Below are 19669 nucleotides of genomic sequence, written 5' to 3' on the forward strand. Positions count from 1 at the left end.
GCTGCCACAGGCTGCTGGCTGGAACACGACCGGTTGAAGGGAGACTGTTTCCCCCAGTGTGTGAAACACACTGCCTTGAAGCTAAAATCCCACACTTCCTGTTTTGACAGCTGCTTCAGCTCATTTAATGACCTCAACAAGCAAGGTAAGTACACTCAAGTGGAACCCCGCTGGCTTTAATTGCCTGCGGGATTCCCACCAGTGGGGCCTGCGCATGCAGCCCCGCACGTCAGCGCGGCACCCGGAAGTGGCCAGGATCTCGGCGCGATCCGGTCACGTGACTGGATATCGGGATTTTCGGGGCCCCCCCGCTGGAAACCCGCAGGAAACCCAACGGTAAAATCAAGCCCATTATGTTTAGATCCAGGAATGTAATGCCAAACCAATCTTTGTGCATTGCTTTCCCACATTTACGCTACTGTCTAGTTCAACTTTCCACGTAGGCCCTATGGAGCCCAATAGTAATGTTTGAGACCTGTTATTCTATACATGTGCAGCATGTCACAATGTGCTAGTTAGTTCAGTTCCAAGGTAATTTTAAAATAATATTTGTATTTTTTTTTTAAAAGACGGTATTTGTTTTAATAGGCCAGAATTAATTTATTTAAAGAAAGTGATGGTGCACTCAGCAGGTGTGCCCGGGAATTTGACGCTGAGCTTGGCCCATGTTCAAATCATGACACAAAGGTGCTAATTTACCAAAACTAGTTCAGCACATTTGTCGGGTGTGGAATGCACACCCCACAAATGTCTGGGATCTGCACTGACATTGCGTTGCAGAGGTTGTTTACTTCGGTAAGGAAAGAAAGAACTTTAATTTATATAGCGCCTTTCACATTCTCAGGATGCCCCAAAGTGCTTCATAACTGATGAATTACTTTTGAAATGTGGCTTCTCAAATTGGCCACTTCAGTGAAAATTCAAATGTCTTCTTAATGGATGGAGCTAACAATTTAGCTTCTTTACATTTTTGACAAATGCTAAGTGCTTGAAGGTAAGGTTCAATATGTATAAGACCATTTTAGGCTTCTTTAGGCAGAACTCATTTAATTTCCGTCATGGTTCAGTTAAGCAAGAATCTGACTGGAAGCTGCTCTTCAAAATGCCTAAATCTATTAGGATTTTTTTCAGCAACATTTTGCAACCTGTCACAAATTAGTATTACACAAATGAAGGAAAGAGGCTACTATGTATAGCTGTGGGCAGGCATGGGAGTACTGCCACTGCTGAGGATTGCTCATCTCTTTTTTCATGTAAACTTCATAACAGTTGTTATCGAGGATGAATTCCCATCATGGCCAGCTTTACTAACTCAACTTCTTCATTATAGCATTTTCTTTCAAGTGGCTACTTCACCTTGAAAGAAATATCACGATGCTCCCTGAATAGCATTAGTAGGTAAATGCACTGCCCAGTGTGATACTGAGCTATGCCGATTAGGGGGGTCCGAGATTCGATTCCCAGACTGTGCTGAGTTAGCTGATCTCAGTCAGGGTGGCTAGAAGGGCACTATAATTGGGTTTCGAGTATCAGGGCTAGGGTGCGGGAACGAACACAATGAGATAGGGTTTCCAAAAGAAAGAGATATTAGAAGAGTTGAGTTTTAAGGGGGGTCTTAAAGGAGAAGAGAGCGCTGGAGATGCTGAAGAGTTATGGAGGGAATTCCAGAGCACAGGGTTTCCAGATTCCAGAGACGGCTGTAGCATGGCTGCCAATGGTGGGGCAATGGGAGGAGGGAATACACAAGAGGCCAGAGTCGGAGAAAATGCAGAATTCTGGGGGCGAGGGGGGTGGTTTGTAAGGCTAGAGAAGTTATACAGATATGGAGAGGCAAGGCAGTGGAAAGGATTTAAAGAAGAGTAAGAGAATTTTAAATGGGATGTTCGGGGGCCGGGAGCCAACATAGCATAGTGAGGACAGCGATGGGTGAGACTTGGTCCAGGATAAGATGAGGGCCAAAGAGTTTTGGATGGATAAAGTTTACGGACAGTGGAGAATGGGAATCCGGCCAGGAGAGCATCTGAATAGTCGAGTCTGGAGATGAAAGAGATGGATGAGGGTTTTCAGCGGCAGATGGGCTAAGGCATGGGCGGAGGCAGGCGACGCTACAGAGGTGGAAGTGGGCAGCCTTTGTGATGGAGAGGAAATGGGGTCGAAAACTCAGGTCAGGATCAAATATGATGCTGAGGTTACAGTCTGGTTCAGCTCAAGACAGCTGCCAGGGTGAGGGATTGAGTTTGTGGCAGGGGTCAAAGATGATGGCTTCAGTCTTACCAACGTTCAGCTGGAGGAAATTGCAACTCATCCAAAATCGGACAAGCTGTCTGACAATGCAGAGTTAGTGAAGGCATCTAGAAAGGTAGAGTTGGGTGTTGTCACCATACATGTGGAAGCTGAACCCATGTCTGCTGGTGATGTCGCAAAGAGGCAGCATGTAAATGAGGAAGAGGAGAGGGCTAAAGGTAGATCCTTGGGGAATGCTGGAGGTAACAGCGCAGGACTGGAAAGAGAAGCCAATGCTAGAGATACTCTGGCTACGACTGGATAGATAAGAATGGAACCAAGCTACGGTAATCCCACTGAACTGGACAACGGGGAAAGAGGCGTTGGAGGAGGATGGTGTTGTCGACCATGTAAAAGGCTGAAGAAAGGACGAGGAGGATGTGGAGGGATAATGCACCACAGTCACAACGGATGTCATTTATGACATTGGTTAGTGGCACGGACAAAAATCTGATTGAAGAGATTCAAACAGGTAGTTGCAGGAAAGATGGGCTCGGATTTAGGAGGTGACAACACATTCAAGGACGTTGGAAAGAAAAGGGAGTATGCAAAGGTAGATGGATCAAAGGTGATTATTTTAGGGAGGGGGTGATGATGCCACTTTTGAAAAGGAGGGGGCAGTACATGAGGAGACAGAACCAGTTACAATGTTAGGTACCATGGGGGCCAGGAAGGGAAGTTGGGTGGTCAGCCGCTTAGTAGGAATGGGAACATGGGAAAAGCAAGTGGGTCTCAAGGACAAGTTGAGCTCAGAAAGGGCATGAGGGGAGAGAAACTAGAGATGCGGGTTCAGTACTATGACAGGGGGTGCCTGGAGGGAGGTTTGGCTTGGTGGGAAAGGAGAAGGGGTGGTGGGGGGGAAGCAGCAGAGGCAGTGAACGGATGGTCATAACCTTAGTGACAAAGAAGTCCATGAGCTCCTTGCTCTTATTTGAGGTGAGGGTGGTGGGGGTAGGGGAGAGGGGCTGACTGAGAAGGTTGGTAGTGGAGAAAAGAATCCGAGGATTACCTTTGCTCTCCAGGATGATTCTGGAATAGTGGATGATTTTGGAAGGTGATAGTGAGGCCCGATAGCACTTGATGTGGTCTAGCTAAATCTGGTGATCGATGGCTAAACCAGTTGTGCACCAGATACGCTCAAATCTGCGCCCCTTGGATTTGAAGGAGTGAAGATGGGGGTCATGCCAGGGGAACAACTAAGATGGGAGAGAGTAAAGGTTTTGCTGGCAAAAGGGCATCAAAGGTTGACGCGAGGGAGTGGTTGAGCAAATCGACAGCTGTAGAAGTATCGTGGTGAATCAAAGGCCTACGGCAAAGCAGTTGGGAGCTTAATAGTGCAGTTGTAAATGACTTGGGGGAGAGTTGGCAGAAGGAAGTGGGGTTGGAAGGGGATAAGGGAATGTGGATAGTGAGGAATACAAGGAAATGGTCGGAGATGGGCTTGTCAGTGATTGCGACCATGGGAGTAGAGAGGACATGGAAGGTGGCAAGGTTGAGGGGGTGGCTGTGAATATGGGGAGGAGAGTTTATAGGGAAGGAGAGGATAAGAGAGGACAGAAGGGAACTGAATTCAGAAGAGAGAGCGCAAGGCGAGCTGGGATGGAGATTGAAATCACTGAGGCCGAGGAGAGTCACTCAGTGCACAAGCTGAGGGAATCAAAGAAGGAGGATATCCTGAGGAGGTCAGGGCTGGGCTTTGTGGCGGGGGCGGGGGGGGGGGCTGGGTAGTAATAGAAAGTATAAAAAGTTACAAGAAAAGCTTGCTGTCATGTGATACATGTCAATTTAGATGTAGTGTAGAGACTTACATTCCTTGGACATGCCAACTTCCAGGCACTTCTGCAGCCGGCAGTACTGGCACCGATTGCGGGTGACTTTGTTGATGATGCAGTTCTTATCTCTGTGGCAGGTGTACACCATGTTCTTTTGGATACTTCTTCTGAAAAAACCCTGCACAAAAACACAGAAGGAGAAAAATATGGTACTGATCTCGGTTGCAGAGAAACACACGTTAACACATTGTGCAACACCAAATGCATATTATAAGGTAGGAAAACAGCTCCTTCAATGGTTCAGTGGATAAAGCTCAGTTAATTCATCACAGTGAGCAGACAGCTGAACACCACTGAATTGGGGAAAAAACATTTTCTCAAACAGATCTTCACTGCCCTCCCCCTCCCAAGTTTAGCGCTGGCTCCTGTTTTTCTCTTCGATCCAATCTTGCTCAAAAACAGTGTGGTTTTAAGAATTTCATTGAGTTACATCAAAACTACAGCACAGAAACAGGCCATTCGGCCCAACTGGTCTATGCCGGCGTTTATGCTCTACATGAGCCTTCTCCCTCCCTACTTCATCTAACCCTATCAGGATACCCTTCTATTCTTTTCTCCCTCATGTGCTTATCTAGCTTCCCCTTAAATGCATCTATGATGCTACTCATTTAGAAAATCATGCTTATCATTGTAGATTGTAAAATCACATTATTTGTCATGGGATAGCACTCCACTACAAATCACCAGCCTTAACAGAGACTACTTGGATGAAGCACTGAAGGACACTCAGCTCTGTGAATGGCCACAGAAAGGAGGAGGAAGCGATAAAACTGGCAAGAAAAAAAAACAAATATAAAAATCTATCGAGTCAAATTCTAATTGGATCAATTGAAGCTGGCGAAAATATTGTTTGTATGAGGAAGCAGGTCTCATTGACACTGAAACTATGTGCTTTGACTTTTAAAAAAACAACAATGACCATAATTGAATTTCTGGCTTACAAAGCAGGAAAATGTATAAATGATGGTGAGTTTGCATAAGAATAATTAAGGAAAAAAAGGTTATTCATCAATGTAGCAACTTTGAAATCATGCATCTAGGACCATGACATACATAAACTTAAATGCAAGGAGTCACAGTAGCCTTGCCAAGGTAGAGTCTTGCCAAGGGAAACCTAAGATCGGGCATTGGGCAGAGCCACATCTGATCAGACTTCCCTTTGGGCAATGTTAGGGCAAGATTTGGCAGAGGACTAGGAGCAGGTCTCCCATCTACCCAATTGGCCAGAGTATGCTCTGAGGGTCCTTGAAATAGGAAGGAGAGAAAATACAAATGGAAAAAATGACATTAAAATATTTTACTCTGAGAATATCAGGAATTAATGTATGTACTTTGGTTTCATACTACACTGTATAGATGTCATGAATGGAAAAAGGTAAGTATTTGGCATTCAAAAAGGATACATTTGGGAGGCTTCACTCACAGCGCAGTGTAACGTTCAATGGAGCACTGATCGTAGAAATGGGGATGTAGGTCAGCATGCCTGATTGGCAATGTTCGTGATTATCCCAGTGGTTAATTTTAAACACTGGAGAATTGGGAGCTCCAAGTTCAGTTCTCTGATCTGTGCTCCTGTTGAGCAAAACTCTGCATTGGGAGCCTCGCCTGGCAAAATGTACCCTCTTGAGCCCAAAGGAGTCTGAAGTTACTGCAGTACTATTCCTTGCCACTACAGGTCTCTGCCACACGATAAAATAATGCTGATCCATGCTAGAAAAAAGTAATGAAAAAGATTTCTTTTTCTTTGTAATTGTATTAACAAGTTATTTGGTCTGAATATCTGGGAATGTTGGGGCCCAGTTGAGTAAATTCACCATGGGACAATTCTTAGCAACTGATTATAGAGTGGTACATGTAGAAGATCTGAGCACAGGTAAATCTCTCACTTTCTCAACCATGGATGGCATATGGCATTAGAGGGGGAGAAAATAGCCAACGTAGCTTGGGATGGATTTAAACGATAATTTAATTGTACTCTTTCCTAACTCTTGCAACAATTTAGCGTCCCACTCCACTCCACCCACAAATTCTTTCTCTCTCAGTCTTCAAACTCCTGTTTCGAGAACACCCCTCTGATTAGGGTTGCTACCTGTCCAGACAGTTGGAAATTTCCAAAATGTAAACTGAATATAAAATCTCCAATTTTTTAAAAATAAAAATTAATTTAACCGCTTAGAACTATGTCTCACGTGGAGGCATTAACTATTAATGGTGCAAAGGCTTTCAGCGAATTTTCACCATTGGCAAAGCAAATCTCAGAACTCAAGGCACAATCTCCCCACCCCTCCTGTCTGGTTTCGGACTTGGCAAAAAGTAGCAACATGCCTCTGAAAAGTTCATAAATGAGACAGTGGGATTTAAGTAAATTGCAGCTCTAAGATTGCTTTTATATTGCGCAGGACCTGGGCTAATGTCACCAATCCCAACGCAAGGGTCTCGTGCAGGCAATGGCAACCCCAAAGTAAACTTGCTGAATTCGCACTTTGTGGTTGCCACCAGTTGCGTGGGATCCATATGGCCCTATCACAGTGCTTATCCCAATAGAACAGCGGCTTGAAAGTGTGCAGCTCTCCCTAGCAATGCCCATATCTCCATATAAAAGCAGATTCTACAGTCTGATCCCTTACATTCAGCTTAGCCCATGCAACTAGTGTGCAGAAGAATCACAATTCCTGTGACAAAATTGTTTTGGGGAGACACGGGAAATCAGATCAAAGAGCTCTGACATTGGACATCTTGTTAAGAATATAGAGTTGGGAAAATCACCAGCTGGAGGCATCAAGTATGCAACAAACATTGGTCAGGACTTTCCAGCATCTCCAATAATAAACACAACATCATTAATACTTGGGTACAAGACAGATGGACACCAGTCAGCTCTCGTTTTAAGTCACTGATAAATGTAACACGCAGTAATGCAAATGTAGTCCTCTAAACAAAGTTGCATACCAGGTTGAAGGAGTTACCAAAGATTAAATACAAACCTGACAGTACATTAAATATCTCAAGGCTGTTCAGTGAAGCATCTCTAAATCTCTCTTTTTTTGTCTTGGTTTAGCCTCTCACTTGTTAACTCCCCTGCAGATCCTATTTCAGTCTGGTTTCCAAAGGGTTTTACTTGACAGCAGTCAATGTGGCTATTTTGGTATTTTTGCATGATTCAGTATACAAATATTCAGCTCATTTTTCAAAATTTGGCAGCTACTTTCTATTTAATCAAAAAAGTTGTTTTTTAAATTCTGAGAAATTGCAGTGCTACATTTAGGCTAGGGAGCGAAAAAAAGTAGCCAAAGTTCACACTCCTTCTGAAATCTATTGACTCCTGCTGCAAAGTGTGTGGACAGTTGTCTGGTAAGAACAGGATCAAGCATGGTTGGGATGCTCTCTGTGGGCGATCCTGCAAATCAATGGGGACACAGCTCCAGGGGCCCAGTGAAATGGCCACAGCTGGGGGTCGCTACAGTTGGGGGCCACCTGCTTATTGCTGCTGTCTCTCAGGACTGCAGCATGTTGCCAGGCCTCTGACCTTCTCTCCTCAGAGCGCCACATCAGTGGAATATGGGGGACAACACAAGGTTGCCCAGGAACGTGCTCCAGAGATGCAGCCAACAGTGTATCTGTGCCAGGAGCAGGCTGCCATGAGCAGAGAGCTGCCACTGTCCCGTGAGGCTTTGTAAAGCATGAGCAGCTTCTTGTAACACTGGCCCTCAGACTGCACCGAGAAGCATTAGAATAGGTGAAAGAAAGTCATTTGTAACCACCCTTGGGAAGTACAGTGTTAATGTTGGCTTGCATTCACTTTGAACTTCATTAAAATAAAACGTGCACCGATGTCGCACTTCGTTATTCGTGGAGTTTAGAGTCATACAGTAAAGGCTGCACTTATTTGATGCTGACTTATTCAATCAGGTGATGATTATTGGCACACTCACGTAGGGGCAAAGAGGGCTGATGTGTTGTCATGTTGTAGGATGGGTAGTGGATTGAGGGAACGTTCCTTTATTTGAAAGTGGAGGAGAAGGAGGTGTCAAAGATTACACAGAAGAGAAGACTTCAATAATGAGATGTGCTCTAATGCTCCTTGCAGCAGTCTCTGAGTGTGGGTCATTGTGATGCTCTCCTCCACATAGCTCTGGCTCCAACAGAGGGAGCTAGGGCTGCCTCACCAGCAATGTCAAAGTCCAGCCCTTTTTGTATGGCCTTATTATGCAGGGCACAGCAAGTTACAACAATGCGTAACCCACAATCTGAAACACAGTGCGGAGTCCCTCCTGACCTGTCTAGGTCCTCTTGCCCTTAGTCCTCTTAATGACCAATCTTGTAATGGTATGTGCCTCATTGTAGCGCTCCTCTGCTGCTAAACAGGCCACCCTTAGTGGGTTCATTATACATGGGAGCAGCGGGTAGGCATAGTCACCCACAGGCCATCTGTTGACCTGATTTTCTTCATGAGGACCCAATTTTGAAGGAAGAATGACAACTTCCAGCATATCTGGTGTTAACAATCAGGATCCTTTTTACGTTGTCACACACAATCTGTACATTGAAGGAGTGGAAGCTCATCCTGTTCAGTTGGTGAGGGGGGTTTCTGTTGGAGCTCACAAGGCATCGATTATATCCTGGACCTTGGGGAAGCCAGCAACTTCATAAAATTGGATGGCCCCATTTCACTGCTGCCTTTTTGTGATGCTAAAGGTGATGAATTTGCCAGCTGTTCTGTAAAGTGCATCAGTCACCTAACGAATACATGTACAGACTGCTGCCAGGCTGATATTTCAGAGATCCCCCGCACTCTTCTTTTTCAGATCACTTTACTAAGAACCTCATATGATCTGTGTTGTCTATATATTTCGAGGGGGGGGGGTGGATATTTGGTGGGCTGCATCCACCTTAAATGTTGCCCGACTCTTCTTTGTTCCATCCTGTGCTGCTCCTCCTCGATAATGGCATACAAGGGTTATCCTTTAGGGGAATGCCATACCTGCTACTGAGAAGCTCTCACTGTGGGTGAAGGGTGAAAATCACTCAGTGGTCTCACCTTGTTAGAAGCAATGAGAAGTAAGTCCAGGGCTGTACAGGCAGAATGCAAAAATCACACAATCCGTACATTAAAGGAGTGGAAGCCCATCCTGTTCAGTTGGTGAGGGGGGTTTCTGTTGGAGCTCGCAAGGCATTGATCGTATCCTGGACCTTGGGGAAGCCAGCAACCTCGTAAAATTGGATGGCCCCATTTCACTGCTGCCTTTTTGTGCTGCGCCGTATAATTCCCATTCTAACTTGCCCCAAGTGCTTTGTGTGTGTAAAAGCAGGAAACTCAGAGCTGCAGCACTACTGGCCCTCATTATAACATAATCAAATGAGGTTGCTTGAGACTAGCAGGCAGATCACGGGAAGGACCAACAAGTGCAAAGAGGGATTGATTTTGGAACGAAAAACCACTGTTAAAGTCTTCTGCCCCATTTTCTTGCCCAGATTATGCGCTGAAATTAGGTTGAAAATGGCGTGTAAATTCTCTCCTACTATATCTTACGAAGAGTAGCACCTTCAGAAAGGATAGTGGAATTTTTTGGGAAAAAAGCAACAGATGCCCTGCTAAAATTCCCATTTCTCTTTTGGCTTTTTGTCGTTCCATGGCTACATTTCTTTCTCCTATTCCTTTGTCTTTTATAATTTATGAGTTACAAATAGAACGCCCTTCCAGAAATTAATTCAGTAGCACTGATACTGTTCACCAACCTGATACTAGGTTTAGAAATTCCGTCCTGAGTTGAGGGCTGCTCCTGTTGACAGATCAGTGAACCCATTTCTCTTCATGCATGCACAGGCCCTGCAGACTGCAGTAGTCTAGTTAACTTGGGCTTGTCCAGCAAGTTCACACGTACTGACTATTTTATCAACAGTTATATCAACAATAAATTTGTTTCCAAATGCCAAACAATCGTGTGTCTGATTTGTAAATTGACCAATATACGAATATACAAAATTATTACTGATCAAGTCCGTACCATTCCAAGCATCAAATGAAACGTGAACAACTACTTGTATTTATATAGCACCTTCAATGTAGATATACATGCCAAGGTGCTTCACAGATGCACGAGGAAAAATGGATGCCAAGTTAAGGAGAGACCAGGAGGGGTAACCAAAAGCTTGGTCAGAGGTGGGGTTTAAGGAGGGTCTCAAAGGAAGAGAGGAAAGTGGCGAGGTGGAGGGGTTTAGGAAAAGAATTCCAGAGATTAGGAACTAGGCAGAAACAAAATATATTTTGTAAGTAAACCCTGCTGAGTAGTCTGTCTGTCTGTCTATTTGGCCTCTTAAACATTATATCAGAGAATCCAGTAAGTCAACCTTCATGTAATTTCCCCAAAGATCTCAATTGGTAAAGGTATTGTGTCGCTGAGTCATGTAGAGCAGAAGATTCCAGATTTAATTCCAGATCGTTAAGAATTGGCTGATGTCAGTCAGGGCCACAGTTGGGGAGCTACAACTGACCTCAGGGCTAGAAAGGGGAAAGACAGCCATGGTTCCTGCTTCTGATTCCTATCCAGTGAGCACTGCTGGAAGTGCCCATGTGTGAACATTAGGTGACGGCAGGATCAGACTTTGCTGTGATGTCCCATTTCTCAGTGGGACTCAATACCTACAGCAGAGAAAAGAAAACTGGCAAAAAAAAACCACCTTCATATATGTGGGGCCGGTGCAATGGGTACGGTGCACTGCAGAAAAATTAAAATAAATTCCATAAAGAAAGATCATGGCCTGAAATCGATGCTGATGGCTTGCACCAAACAGTTTTTCCGGGGTGTCTGTGGCTCTTTCAGTGAAGTTATGGCGGACAAGCGGAAAAACCTCCGTAGAAATTCACCCCCATGGCTTTATCTGTGCTGATGGGAAGAGACAGACAAAAACAAGATGGTGAATCAACCTGGCCCATTCTCGTGGATCTGCTAGCAGTTGGGATCAGCTCTTTTCCCATTCCTCACTGGTATTTAGGTTGTGGCTTAACAAATAAAACAAAGTAAAACAGCAGTTGTAGGAAGAAAGAACATCATTGCAGTGAACCGAATACATTATATTCAGTAGACATTAAGAGGACACAGCTCTCTTCACCAGAATCTTTCCTGTTGTGCTGCTATGTTTTGCTACAATGCCCATGAGTTAGGAAGTGTTCCCACTTCTGATTGCTATCCAGTGACCTCTGCTGAAAAATGCATACGTGTAGCCATTAGGATTAGGACAGGATTCAGCTCCATCGGGATGCCCTCTACAGTCAAATAGCCTGCCAACACTCTGTCCAGGCTTTCACATGAAGAATGGCCACCTGGGTGATGCACTGGAGAGTGACTACTGAAACATGAGACAGCGCATTCAAGAGAGAAGCAGGAGAGAAAAGTGGAATGGAAAAAATAAAATAATTTGTTAGATGAGAAAAGCTGGAAGACTAATACACAGCACATTCCAGACAGCACACGTTAACACACGCCCCCACTCTTGGGGCATTTTATGTGAATGCTCTACATCTAAATAGAATGCCAGTTTTATCCTCTTAGTTGCAAAGTTGTTTTTTGCCAGTACCAGTACTGAAGTAGTCAGATCAATATTGAGTTTCTGAATGAACAAGCCAGTTATACTACACTGTGTCGATGCGGAGCAGTTTTAGTTTCATGTTGTGGCGCATTGTGTGGTACAGCTCAAAAGTGAAGTCAGCCAGTTTTGTCTTTGCATCGGCTGCAGTATAACAGCTAGTGGTGCGAGAAGAACTTTCCCAGGCGGTTGACTGGGCGGTTGAGGAGCTTTTTTAAGCTGCTTAATGATAGCAAATGGTCCGGCTGTCCCGTTGGCTCTTTGGTTACATTAAAAAATGTAACTGGCATTTGAACGTCAGTGAGTAGAGCTCTGCACCTGCGTGTATACCGCTTTGCCTGCCAAACAGTGCTGCAGTCAACATCATAACTTGGTGGATCCATGTTTTCTAAGCATGTACTGTCTCAAGAAGCTCTTGAGAAGCAGTGCTCAAACAGAGATCTGGAGCCTGTACGCACCGTTCTCGCCAGTTTATTTTACCTTGTGCCATTGTTCTTATTGAAGACCTGTTGGAAGCTGGATTCCTGGTGATGAAAGCAAGGGGGCATCATTCCCTGCTTTTACTTATAAACGGAAATTCGCCAACTCATAGCCGCAGGAAGATTGGGTTGGGTCGTTTATATTCACGAGAGCAGCTGATGGTGGGATAACCGAGCATGTGCCCTCCAAGAACTCTGTGTTCCTCCAATTCTGACCTCTTCTGCATCCCTGATTTCTTTCGCCCCACCATTGGCGGGCGTGCCTTCAGCTGTCTAGGCCTTAACCTCTGGAATTCCCTCCCGAAACCTCTCTGTCAATCTACCTCTCTCTTCTCCTTTAAAACACTCCTTAAAACCTACCTCACCTGATAATATCTCCTTATGTGGCTCGGTGTCAAAATTTTGTTTGATAATCGCTCCTGTGAAGGGCCTTGAGAGGCTTTACTATGTTAAAGGCGCTGCATAAATGCAAGTTGTTGTTGTTGCCATTCCCTGCACTTTTCTAGCATAAAAGAGCCTGTATGCGTACCACGAGCTATTTGAATCCTACAACGGGGAGACCGAGAGGCTACAGCACGAACGTATCACTTGACTCAATGAGGCCGATTCTCGGAGTTTCGGAGCTGTGTCTGTGGGTCGCAGATATTAGGCAATTGTGGTCTGTGCACCCGTGATTTCCCAATACACGTGACTGGCAGGCAAGTTTCCCCACCAGCAGCATGAACTTGGAAAACTGGCTCTAATATCTGTGCATTCCTGCCAATACTTCCAAAATACGTTGACCCCAATGCAGACAGCTGTTTGTTGGTGTACTGTTGATGGGAGCAGATCCTTGTAAATCTATTAGACAGCTGTCTGTACACAAGTATTGAACATTTTCTTTAATAAATGCATTCAACATAATTACTGATAAATTATGGTTACATTCTCATTGCAGCTGTGTATACAAATATAAAGGCAATCAATTCCAGATAAACATACACCTGATCCAAGCAAAATCACTTTTGTATGAAATACAGGATTTCGTTCAAATTGAGTTGTTGGATGTAAATGAATAAACAAATGTAGTGCATTTACAGATTGGTATGTTTATTTGCATTATACTGAAGTCTAAATCCAAAATATCTGGCAACTAGGCTACATGTTGCATTGCCTCCAACTGCATACTTGTTTATATATAAAATAGGCATGTTGGTGACGTGCTGAGAAGCTAAAGGATTTTATGCAAACTTTTCACAGTTGGGAAAGTAAGCCAAAGATCATGTTGCATTACCTTTAATTAACTTTAAGATTGTTTTTAGAAGTTTCTTTATAGATCAATAATCACAGTTCCACTATCATGTTGTGACTAGTTTTCTTCAGCGCAGGTCTTTATTTTAACTGACTCAGAGGCGAGAGTGCTACCACTGAGCCAAGGCTGACATGCATGGCTTAGTGATGCATTGTACAGTGATTTACTCACTGGGTCATCAGGGGAGCTCTGGTGGTAAAATCGTGATAACAGGCCTCTCATAGAAGGAAAACTTGTGGTTTCCTTGGACATAAACACTTTTTTAAAATCACTCATTTGCTAAAAGATTTGTTACTTCTTTAAAGTCTGAAGAAGGATTTTGATATTAAAAAGAAATGAAGATCATTTTGTTGTGAATGGGTTTCAAATTATATTTGATAAAGGATTACCCCCAGAGGAGCCATGCTGAAGCTATTTTCCCAAGCATCTTCTCTGCTGGTGAAATCAAGAACCAGAGGACTCAGCACAGGTCTAAACCACAGTCTCTGAAACTGGCATAACAAGATACTATGAAATGAGGTTATTACATAGAATGTACAGCATAGAGACAGGCCATTTGGCCCAACAGGTCTATGCCAGCGTTTATGCTCCACACAAGCTTCCTCCCACCCTACTTCATCTAACCAGATACTGCATTCCCTATATTTTAGTCAGGAGGTAGGTATTACAAGATGAGTTCCAACGCAAAGGCTGTTTCAAATACTTTGGCAAATATTTTGGAACGGTGCAATCTGTGTGTATTGACCAACCTTGGCATTGATTTCAGTGGTCTTTACAACAGATAATCTCCTAATACAGATGCAAGTGAGATTCATACTGTTGACTGTTAATAGGGGATTGCTATACACTGCTGATAGCCTTAATACTTCTTTTACAGCAGGAAATACTGAACAAGAAATGGGAGAAATTCAGCCAGTCAGCCTGATGGCAACTGTTATCGGCTGCCACTGTCACCTAGCTACTGGGCAATTTTACCAGCCAGAGGGCAAAATTTCATGTGCATTACAGATTACACAGGGAGTTTACTATATTTATATTTTGAAGCCATTTCTTTTCCTTGTCAGCGAGAGAGATGTGAAATTCCGGGTCAGACTTCTTGTTCTGCTGTCAAGGTCAGTGTCTTGATAGGCGATCACTTTTACAAGACTGGTCCTATTAGCTTTTCCTCGCTGCTGAGATGCAGCACTCCACTGCCGTTAAGAACTCTATTTAAGCCCAACCAAGGACAACGGAACCTGGATAGCTGACATAATCAAGTCTGAATAATAGTCACAACTGGGTATTGAGTTTGGGTCCAATGAACACACAAGTCCAGCACTACTGCTAAAGCTAACCAACACCATTACAATGAAGGTCACTTTGCTTTAATAGGTTTAACAGCAGTTTATCGGATGTATGTAAATATAACCAATGACCTTAATTTACAGTGCTTCAGGATCTACTGGCTCAACACTCTGAATCAAGGCTGAATGAGGTGACCACTCATCTACAAATTTTCATAAAAGCCCTAAGTGTATCAGGGGTGGACCTGTCAGATATGGAAAAAAAATCTGATTCCAGACATTAAATAATGGTCACCCTGTCTTGCCACCAATAATGCAAACATCAAGGACTTCAACTGACTTAAGGACATTAGCTTTGTATCTCTACCAGTTCATGAACAGCACTCCATTAACACTTGTTTGTTTGGTTTGTGATGTCCAGTGAAACACAAACACACTACAGTTGACTCACGATAAACACATCTCCAATTTAAGCCGTCAATACCAATGCAACATTCACTTCCGTTACACAAAGCAAAGCATTTTTAACATCACTGCTTCCCATTGATTCATTATGTCTCACAGGGATTCCTTATTCAGCTGAGTACAAACTATATATTTTCTTTTCTTCCCGGCTCTGCCCTTTGGCACACAGTATATTCGGCAGAGATCAATTCATACTTCACTCGTGTCATATGGGACATGACTAGTTCAATGCAGTCCAGGATGTTTAAGCATCTGGCTTAATGAATTGATATCAAAGGAGGGGAAAAGACAGAGAGAACACTTTGGTGTTTGTTTTATGATAATGTAGAGTTTTTATTTTAATAAAAGTATTTTAGACTTTTTTCATTACGTGGTCTTCTTTCTCAATGTTTCTTATTTCCTTAGTTACTTAGTATATACCTTTGCTTTACTGTATTTGGATTTCTTCATCGTTTTGTTTCACGTAGTTCAAAAGCACACATTGGCATCAAGCTTAGGGCAGCAAAGTGACCCAAATGCCATGTTTCAATCCATCACAATGTTGTTTTCAAACTGATGAAGCATCTCAGATACTTTTGAAGCCATTACTTTATTTCCGTTCCCAATTTGTATTGTCTTGGGCTTTTCTTTTACTGTTTCAGATAAATTAGCGGACTGACTCACACCAGCAGTGACATCTGAAATGCTTAACATTTCTATTGTTGGCACATTGCCACTGGCAGGCAACCAAGTTTCAAAAGCTTTTTGCATAGTGCCAGTTAGCAGAAGTCCTGGAGCAATACTATTCATAGAATCATAGAAAGTTACAGCACAGAAGGAGCCCATTCAGTCCATCGTGTCCGTGCCAGCCAAAAAAAGAGTTATCCAGCTTAATCCCACTTTCCAGCATTTGGTCCGTAGCCCTGTAGGTTAAGGCACTTCAAGTGCACATCCAAGTGCTTTTTAAATGAGTTGGAGGTTTCTGCCTCTACCACCCTTTCAGGCAGTGAGTTCCAGACCCCCACCACCTTCTGGGTGAAAAAATTTCTCCTCAGCTCCCGTCTAATCCTTCTCCCATTTACCGTAAATCTATGCACCCTGGTCACTGACCCCTCTGCTAAGGGAAATAAGTCCTCCCTATCCACTCTATCTAGTCCCGTCATAATTTTATATACCTCAATTAAATCTCCCCTCAGCCTCCTTTGTTCCAAAGAAAACCACCTCAGCCTATCCAATCTTTTCTCATAGCTAAAATTCTCCAGCCCTGGCAACATCCTCCTAAATCTCCTCTGTACCCTCTCTAGTGCAATCACATCTTTCCTGTAATGTGGTGACCAGAACTGCACGCAGTACTTAAGCTGTGCCCTAACTAATGTTTTATACAATTCTAGCATAACTTTCCTGCTCTTATATTCTATGCCTCGGCTAATAATGGAAAGTAACCCATATGCCTTTTTAACCACCTTATCTACCTGTCCTGCTACCGTCAGGGATTTGTGGACATGCACTCCAAGGTCCCTCACTTCCTCTACACCTCTCAGTATCCTCCTATTTAGTGTGTACTCCCTTGCCTTTTTTGCCCTCCCCAAATGCATTACCTCACACGTCTCTGAGTTGAATTTCATTTGCCACTTTTCTGCCCACCTGATCAGTCTATTGATATCTTCCTGCAGTCCACAGCTTTCCTCCTCACTATCAACCAAACGGCCAATTTTTGTATCACTTGCAAGCTTCTTGATCAAGCCCTCCACATTCAAGTCCAAATCATTAATATATACCACAAAAAGCAAGGGACCTAGTATTGTGCCTTCCAGTCCCAAAAACACCCGTCAACCATTATCTGTTGCTTCCTGCCACTGAACCAATTTTGGATCCAACTAGCCACTTTCCCTTTCATCCCACGGGCTTTTACTTTTTTGACCAATCTACCATGTGGGACCTTGTCAAAAATCTTGCTGAAATCCATGTACACTACATCAAATGCATTATCCTCATCGGCCCTCCTTGTTACCAGCTCAAAAAATTCAATCAAGTTAGTCAGACACAACCTTCCCTTAACAAATCCATGCTGACTGTCCTTGATTAACCCGTGCTTTTCTAAATGACGATTTACGCTGTCCCTCAGAATCGATTCCAATAATTTGCCAGACTGACTGGCCTGTAATTACTCGGTCTCTCTCTTTCTCCCTTTTTAAACGGTACAACGTTAGCAGTCCTCCAATCCTCCGGCATCTCGCCTGTAGCCAGGGAGGATTGGAAAATGATAGTCAGAGCCTCTGCTATTTCCTCCCTTGCTTCTCTTAACAGCCTGGGATACATTTCATCCAGGCCTGGCTATTTATCTACTTCCAAAGATGCTAAACCCCTTAATACTTCCTCTCTCACTATGTTTATCCCATCCAATATTTCATACTCCTCCTCCTTAACTACAATCTCTGCATCGTCTCCCTCATTTTTGAAGACAGACGCAAAGTATTCATTAAGAACCATACCCACATCTTCCGCCTCCACACATAGGTTACCTTTTTGGTCTCTAATAGGCCCTACTCTTTCCTTAGTTATCCTCTTGCTCTTTATGTATTTATAAAACATTTTTGGGTTTTCCTTAATTTTACTTGCCAGTATTTTTTCATGCCCTCTCTTTGCCTTCCTAATTTCACCCCTGCACTTTCTATACTCCTCTAGGCTTTCTGCAGTATTGAGCTCTTGGTGTCTGACATAAGCTTCCCTTTCTTGCCTTATCTTAACCTGTATGCTCGTTGTCATCCAGGGGGCTCCAGATTTGGCAGTCCCACTCTTTTTCTTTGTGGGAACATATTTACTCTGAACCCCTTGAAACTCCCCCTTCTCTGACACTGATTTACCTTAAAGTAACTGTTTCTAGTCCAGTTTTGCTAAATCACTTTCATGGCTGCTGTCTTTCTCTGCCATTTGTTTTAACCACCAGGCAACACCTTTTAGCTGGCACTGAATCATATGTCCACTTTACCATCCCATTCAAGGTGGATAAAGCTACTGAATTGAGCACTTTTCCCACAGTTTCTCTGCTCTTCTGCCAAAGGTGCTGACTTATTTGAGGATTCAGCTTGATCTGGTTTCTTGCCCAAGTGGTAATTCTTCATGTGAAAGTCAAAAATGAATGCAGGCAGGCAAACTGACTGTAGGGATTATCACAGCCAAATTTGATCCTGTCCTCAGCAATGTCCACACATGGACATTTCTGAACAGGAACCACACAATCAAGAGTGGGAATTGGCTCATTTTTTTCCTCCATTCTGAGGCCCATTGTGGAATCCTTGAGTTCAGATCAGCTAATTTAGCATATCGAACCTGAAATGTTTCTGGTCTGTATGATTTACAGCAAGCAGTACAGTTACTCACTAAGCCACTGAGGAAGGAACATAAGAACATAAGAAATAGGAACAGGAGTAGGCCATACAGCCCCTCGAGCCTGCTCCATCATTCAATAAGATCATGGCTGGTCTTCAACCTCAACTCCACTTTCCTGCCCTATCCTCATATCCGTTGATTCCCTACGTGTCCAAAAATCTATCAATCTCAGTCTTGAATAGACTCAATGACTGAGCATCCACAGCTCTCTGGGGTAGAGAATTTCCAAGATTCACAACCCTCTGAGTGAAGAAATTTTTCCTCATCTCGGTCCTAAATGGCTGACCTCTTGAGACCATGACCCCTAGTTCTAGACTTTCCAGCCAGGGCAAACAGCCTCTCAGCATCTACCCTGTCAAGCACTGAGGAAGGAACGATAATGTATTTAGCACTGACGGCCCCAAAAAACCAACTTGTTGAGATAATTGCAATCAGCCTTGGCGCAGTGGTAATACTCTCGATTACTAGTAATGGAGAAAATAATGGGACCTAGGACAGATAAATCTCCAGGATCTGATGGCTTCCATCACAGGGAATGAAAAGAAGTAGGTGATGAAATTGCAGAAACGTTACTCATAATCTTTCAAAGTTCTCTTGATTTGGAAATTGTGCCATTAGATTGGAAATTCGCTAATGTCATTATTTAAGAGAAACCAGGTAACTGCAGGCCTGTCGGTTTAACGTCAGTTGTGGGGAAACTACTAGAATCTATACTTGGCTTGTAGTCCTTTGAGTATAGAAGATTGAGGGGTGATCTGATGAGTTGTTTAAAACGTTAAAAGGTTTTGATAGGGTAGATACTATTTCCTTTGGTGGTGGAATCAAGAACAAGGCGACATAATTTTAAAATTAGTGCTAGGACATTCAGGAGCAAAATCAAGAAGCACTTTTTCACACAAAGGGTAGTAGAAATCTGGAGTTCTCGCCCCCAAAAGCCTGTGGATGCTAGGACAATTGGAGCTTTCAAGACTGAGATAGATAAGATTTTTGTTAGTAGTATCAAGGGATATGGAGCAAAGGCAAGTAAATGGAGTTCAGGTACAGATCAACCATAATTTAATTGAATGGCGGAGCAGGCTCAAG

At 43.4% G+C, this 19669-nt stretch overlaps 2 protein-coding genes across 11 annotated transcripts in view; one reads left to right on the forward strand and one right to left on the reverse strand.

Annotated features, from left to right (window-relative positions):
• Nucleotides 1-19669, forward strand: part of LOC137299880 (gap junction delta-3 protein-like) — a 115410-nt gene that overhangs the window by 71062 nt on the left and 24679 nt on the right. The window lies entirely within an intron of this gene.
• Nucleotides 1-19669, reverse strand: part of raraa (retinoic acid receptor, alpha a) — a 484346-nt gene that overhangs the window by 48764 nt on the left and 415913 nt on the right. For all 10 annotated transcript variants that reach the window (XM_067968843.1, XM_067968840.1, XM_067968839.1 and 7 more), the window contains one exon: nt 4092-4233. In XM_067968843.1, coding sequence (XP_067824944.1) covers nt 4092-4233 — 142 coding nt within the window. The remainder of the gene's footprint in view (nt 1-4091; nt 4234-19669) is intronic.

This window comes from Heptranchias perlo, chromosome 30 (assembly GCF_035084215.1).
Source record: "Heptranchias perlo isolate sHepPer1 chromosome 30, sHepPer1.hap1, whole genome shotgun sequence".
In the NCBI taxonomy this organism is placed as follows: Eukaryota; Metazoa; Chordata; class Chondrichthyes; order Hexanchiformes; family Hexanchidae; genus Heptranchias; species Heptranchias perlo.